The following is a 6,351-nucleotide window of genomic DNA, read 5'->3' as shown; positions in this document are numbered from 1 at the left end:
TATCGGAGTACATGTCCCAATTTCATGAGCTCTCTAGACATGCCACCATGATTTTACCTACAAAGGAGGAGAAAGTTTAGTGCTTCGTCAAGGGATTGAGACTCTAGGTGTGGATTGAGACTCAATCTTTAGTCTTAGTGAGCCGCTCATTTTTGGATTTGGTAGATCACGCCCGCACGCTTGATTAGCTCCGTTGAGAGGCCTAAGGGGGAAGTGACAAAAGAGCTAGGCAGGAAAATAGCCAGGATGGGTGCCGTTTTAGACCCAGGGATTCCTATGATAGATCTCACCAGAGATTTCAGCCGGGTTAGTCCAGCCGCCCCTTCTAGGCCTCTCTTCAGACTTTAGAGGGTGATCAACACCATCAGGGTAGCTCTTATTTTGATCTAAATCAGGGCCGAAGTGGTTCGCAGATGGATTCTTCCTGCCGAGGTGGCCGACCCTCATCTTTGAGTCAACAGTCATAGGGGTGTTATAAGTATGGGGAGCTAGATCACTAGGCACGCAAGTGCTCTCACTATAGTCCAACCTTACCAGCTCCACCAACATCTAGACCCACGCCAACACCAGCACCTCTAGTCAGAGGTGGAGATCAGGGCCAGGACCACAAGGGTGATCATCAAGGTGCATGGGGAGGTCTCCGAAGAGGCAGGATCGATGCTCAGGGTAAAGGTACCCAGCCCCACTTCTATGCAGCTTCAACTAGAGCAAAGGCTGAGGCCTTGGATAATGTGATCACAGGTACAGTTTTATTATGTCATCAGCCCCATCTACTTTATTTGATTCAGGATCCATATATTTTTATATATTTATATATTGTTCCCCTTGTCTGAGTATGGGTACGGATCCCTTAGTTGAGGTGTTGCGTATTTATACACTGGTAGGTGATTTCTTAGTTGTAGATCAGGTCTTTAGATCTTGCGTGGTGACTATTCAGGGGTGGGACACTAGGGTTGATCTCATTTTGCTTGATAAGGTAGATTTTGATCTAATTCTGGGCATAAACTAGTTAGCCCCTCATCATGAAGTCTCGTATTGTTATGCCAAGACCGTTACCTTAGCCATGCCTGGTATTCTGTCGGTGGTATGACTGGGTTCTTACAGTCGCATGCTAGTAGGATTGATTTTTTTTGTTTTGGCTAAGAGTTAGTGGCTAGCGGGTATTTGGCATACTTGGCTTGTGTTAGATATGTGAGTAGGAAGGGCCCTATAGTTGATTCAGTACCTACAATTTGAGAGTTTGTAGATGTGTTTCCTGCTGATTTGCCTGGCTTTCCTCCTATCGTACTGTATGGAACCTGTAGATCTCAAGGAGCTCAGTGTTCAGCTTTAGGATCTCTTGGATAAGGGATTTATTCAGCCTAGTGTATCACCTTGGGGTACCCCAGTCTTGTTTGTTAAGAAAAAGGATGGTAGTATGTAGATGTATATTGATTAACAGCAGTTAAACAAGGTGACGGTGAAGAACCGTTACCCCATGCCTAGGATTGATGATATGTTTGACCAAATTCAAGGTGCCATGGTATTTTCTAAGATTGATTTGAGATCCGGCTACCACCAATTGAGGATTAGGGCAGCGGACATCCCTAAGACCGTATTTAGGACTCGTTACGGCCACTACGAGTTCCTAGTGATGTCTTTTGGGTTGACTAATGCCCCTACTGCATTTATAGAATTGATGACTCAGGTGTTTAGGCCGTACTTGGACTCATTTGTCATAGTCTTCATTGATGAAATTCTGGTATACTCGCGGAGCTGGGATGAGCATGAGGAATATTTGAGAGTATTGCTACAGACTTTGAGAGATCAACGGTTTTATGCCAAGTTTTCAAATGCAAGTTTTGGCTTGAGTCCGTAGTATTCTTGGGGAATGCGGTGTCCAAGAATGGCATCATGTTAGATACGATGAAGATTAAGGCTATTTATGAGTGGTCCAGGCCTACCTCTGTGACCGAGATTTGTATCTTCATCGAATTGGCAGGGTACTACATGCGCTTTGTTGAGGGGTTCTTTACTATAGCGGTACCTCTGACTTGATTAACTCAGTAGGATATTCCATTCATATGGCCGAAAGAGTGTGAGAGGAGCGTTTTGAAGCTCAAGGAGTTTCTTATCACCGCTCCTATATTGACTCTTTTAGTTGAGGGCAGGGGATTCACCATTTATTATGATGCATTCGATGTTGGTTTGGGTTGTGTACTGATGCAGCAGGGCCGGGTTATTTCTTATGCGTCAAGGCAGTTTAAGTTGCACGAGCATAACTACCTCACTCATTACTTAGAGTCTATTTGGATGGACTTATTTTAAGTAACTTATAAGTTGAAAGCTTCTTATAAGTTAAAAAAAATAAGTAGGTACAACCCAAGTTATGTTTTTTGACTTTTAAGCTATTTTTAACTTATAAACTGCTTAAAATTAGTCTATCCTAACAAACCCAATTATATATTGGGGCTTATTTTAAGCATAAAATGACTCTAAGTTGGATATTCAAACACGCAAAAATACTAAACAACTTATAAACAGCTTATAAGCCAATCCAAATGGGCTCTTAGACTAGCGGTGGTAGTATTTGCGCTTAAGATTTGAAGGAACTACATGTATGGAGTTCGATAAGAGATTTACACTGATCACATGATCCTTCAGTATATTATGAGCTAGAGGGATCTTAACTCGAGGCAGCACCGCTGGATTGAGCTCTTGAAAGACTATGATCCCTCTATTCTCTACCATCCGGGCAAGGCGAATTTAGTAGTAGATACCTTGAGTAGGAAGGCTGTAAGTATGGGTACTCTAGCCTTTCTTTCTACTATGGAGTGACCATTAGCTTTGGATATCCAGTCCTTAGCAAATTAAATGATTCGATTTGACATCTCTGATTCTGGTATGTACTAGCTCATGTGGGAGCTCAGTCATGTCTATTGGATCGGATCCACATCCCTCAGTTTGAAAATGAGGAGTTAGTTGCACTTCAAGATCGGGTTTTTGGAGGTGACACTAGCCTGGCTACTCTAGATTCAGATGGGGTTTTGAGGTTTGGTGGTCGTCTCTGTTCTCCAAGAGTTAGGGGTTTGATTCAGTTGATCCTTAGCGAGGTATGATTCTAGATATTCTATCCATCCAAGCACCGCTAAGATGTATCATAACTTGAGTCATTATTATAGGTGGAGCAATATGAGGAAAGATATTGCAGATTATGTGTCGTGTTGCTTAAGTTGTCAGTAGGTTAAGGCCGAGCATTTGAGGCCTGGTGGAGAGTTTTAGAGATTTCCCATTCCTGAGTGGAAGTGGGAGTAGATCACCATGGATTTTATTATAGGGTTGTCTCGCACTTCTTGTGGTCTTGATAGTATTTGGGTTATCGTGGATCGATTGACCAATTCAGCACACTTTTTTCACATTCATACTTCCTCCAATGCTGACAGGTTGACCCGTATCTATATTCAAAGGTGGTTTGACTTCATGCTGTGCCAGTTTCTATCATCACAAGTTGGGTCTCACAGTTCACATCTAGTTTTTAGAGGAATTTTTAGGAAGAGTTGGTACCTGTGTCGACCTTAACACAGCTTTCCACCCATAGACTGATGGCCAGTAGGAGCGCACTATTTAGGTTCTCGAGGATATGTTACGGGCTTATGTTATGGATTTTGAGGGTCAGTGGGATCAGTTATTTCCCTTAGAGGAGTTTGCGTACAACAACAGCTACCCCTCCAGTATTCAGATGGCCCCATTCAAGGCCTTATATGGTAGACGTTGTCGTTCTTTGGGTGGTTGTTTAAGTCTACTGAGCCCAGGCCGCATGGTACATACTTGATGTAAGATGCCTTAGATCATGTGAGGGTGATTCTGAAAGGCCCAGGATAGCTCAGAATACACACCAGAGTTATGCAGATCATAGGCGTTAGTTGTTGAGATTTTCCGTTAGTGATAGAGCATTCCTCCGTATATCACCCATGAAGGGCGTGATGAGATTTGGGAGGCTGGGAAAGATTAGCCCAAGGTATATTGGCCCTTTTCAGATATTGAGGACAGTTGGTGAGGTTGCATATGAGTTCATTTTCCTCTGGCCTATTCAGCTATTCATCTGGTATTTCATGTTTTAATGTTGCACCGGTATGTTTCAGACGAGTCCCATGGGATTTAGTATCATGCGGTTGATTTAGATGATCGTTTGAGCTATATTGAGGAGCTAATTGCTATTTTGGATAGAGATGTCAGACAATTGTGATCCAGAGCCATTTCTATGGTTAAGGCCCATTTAAGGCATCTTCTAGTCGAGGAGGCTACCTGGGAGACTGATCATGAGATGCGGGAATAGTTTCCCAACTTATTTGAGCCTTCAAGTACTTCTTGAGTCTTACTTTTGTAGATGAAAGTTCTTTTAGTAGTGGATGTTATAATGACCCTCCAGGTCATTTTTGTATTAAAGCATTTATTCTGTTGTTTAGAGCATTCTTGTAGCGACCCCAAGTCATTTATGACTTACTGGAACTAACTGTTCGGTCGCCTGGTCATTCATTTGAGTTTTAGACTAGTTTTTCTATTTTGGAGCTTTTATAACTTGAAGAGTTAACTTCAGTAATAACTTTAGGAAAACGACCTCAGAACAGTATTCTGAGAGTTTCATCAGCTCTAGAATGGCCAAATTAGGCTAGTAGTAGCTTCGACATGAGTATCGAGGCAATTGATACGAGCTTGGGGTCATTTGACGCTTTTGCCTTTGAATTTGACATATGGTTGGTTTTGGTCAACATTCTTGGTAAATGTGCTCGGACAAAAATTCTGATAGTGCGGTTAGTTCTAAAATATCATGTTTGGTCTAGAAAGACCCATCGTTCACTTCCCGAGGCTTCCGGTCTAATCCCAAGGCACGTAGAAATAGGCTCAAAATGGTACTTGGGTGTGGGCCCTACTTTTCATTAAAATGACCTCGAATAGAATTTTTGAATGTGTCATTGAGTCCAAAACATCAAATTTGATAGGGTAGCATAACTCATTTGCGCGCACGGGGTTCCGAACGAATCTCGAGCACCCAGACGGAGGAATTGACATGCTAAGCTCATTTTTTGACACCAATTGGGTCTGGTGCCATCACAAAAGTGACTCCTAGTCACTAAAGCGAGTGCCACTAAAGCGACCTTCCCTCCTGGATGGGTACCGCATAAGCGACAACCCTATCGCTAAAGCAACAAGTTGCTTAAGCGACCTGGTGTCTCTAAAGCGATGCCCGCCTCTTTTAGGTGGTCGCTTAAGCGACCAGCGGGTGTTCTCTTTTGTGACATCTGAGGCTATGTCCTTGTCCGAATTTCATTGGAGTTCTATCTTTGAACCACGATTTCTCATTCAATTCTTGGGAGATTTGGATGATTCAAAAGGCTATTCTAAGTGATATTTCGAGGGGATTCTAGTAGGGTGATTAGAATTAAGGCTTGAGGCTTCCCTTGAGGTAAATTTCCCTTTTCTTCCTGCGAGTCTAGTGTTCTTGAAGCAAAATGCCAATGTTGATGCATGCCTTGATTATAGCTAGTGTTGTAAGTAAATTATGTTCCTTTTTGGAACATGAGCTGAGGGTAGTAATTCAGGCCTATTCTCGGAGTTAATTTCGTGAATTATGGAGTGATCCCACAATTCCCAATTTTTAACTCCAAAATTGGTCCATCTCTAAATTTGATAATTTTAGTGTCATAACGACCATATTAATGTTGTGGTTCTATTGTTGATAGCGTGGTAGTGTTCGGAGGCCGTTCGAAAGGAAAAAGTTTCAGTTTCGTGAGTTGGAGCATTCGTAGTCGGCCTATAGGAAGGCTAAAATTTTCCCCTCATTAGACTTAGCATTTTTAGGCAATTGTATACTGGATTGTATGACTTTGGTGAGGGTTGAGTGTCAAGCATGCTAAATTCCTAGATTTCGTGCCCTAGGCGTCATTTTCGGGGTGTTGTTGGAGTGTTGAAGCATGCCTCCATTTATTGGTGATCATCCATACCTTGTGGTGTGTGCTGTGTCTTTGGCCATGTATTTGAAAGCATGTTTGGCCTTAGTCTAGGTTTAGACTAGTGTAGCCTTAGATTTGCGTGATTTTGGTGTCATTGGGAATTAGAACTTTTTTGACGTCGTTTCAGACTGTTAGCCCCCTGTAGACTGATATAGCAGACTTGAGTCTGATAATCTGAGATTTATCTAGGCAGTAACATAGTTTCGTACATTACCTACATAAGGACTTATTCTCCTATCGGTCCAGCTTGGCTCTTGATTTTGGGAGTCTTCTCGACAATTTCGGTTGAATATGATTCGGGCTGGAGCCATGTATTAATGGCACTCAGTTTGGGGGCACTCCCCATATCGCTCAGTTGGCC

The 6,351-nt window shown here is 42.5% G+C and overlaps 1 protein-coding gene across 1 annotated transcript; it reads left to right on the top strand.

The window, feature by feature from the left end:
- Positions 1-246: 246 nt before the first annotated feature.
- On the top strand, positions 247-1,858 carry LOC129892858 (uncharacterized). Its single transcript, XM_055968394.1, has 4 exons — positions 247-306; positions 396-432; positions 538-741; positions 1,674-1,858. The coding sequence occupies exons 1-4, from the start codon at positions 247-249 to the stop codon at positions 1,856-1,858; spliced, it is 486 nt and encodes a 161-aa protein (XP_055824369.1).
- Positions 1,859-6,351: the final 4,493 nt, after the last annotated feature.

This window comes from Solanum dulcamara, chromosome 6, assembly GCF_947179165.1.
Source record: "Solanum dulcamara chromosome 6, daSolDulc1.2, whole genome shotgun sequence".
Lineage (NCBI taxonomy): Eukaryota > Viridiplantae > Streptophyta > Magnoliopsida > Solanales > Solanaceae > Solanum > Solanum dulcamara.
Note: the sequence above shows the minus strand (reverse complement) of the source record. Positions and strands in the feature narration are given on the sequence as shown.

Coding starts and splice junctions, on each gene's coding strand:
- LOC129892858 (XM_055968394.1), top strand. CDS start 247: ATGGGTGCCGTTTTAGACCCAGGGATTCCTATGATAGATCTCACCAGA. Junction 307..395: donor TCACCAGAGATTTCAGCCGG/GTTAGTCCAGCC, acceptor GATCTAAATCAG/GGCCGAAGTGGTTCGCAGAT. Junction 742..1,673: donor CTTGGATAATGTGATCACAG/GTACAGTTTTAT, acceptor CTGCATTTATAG/AATTGATGACTCAGGTGTTT.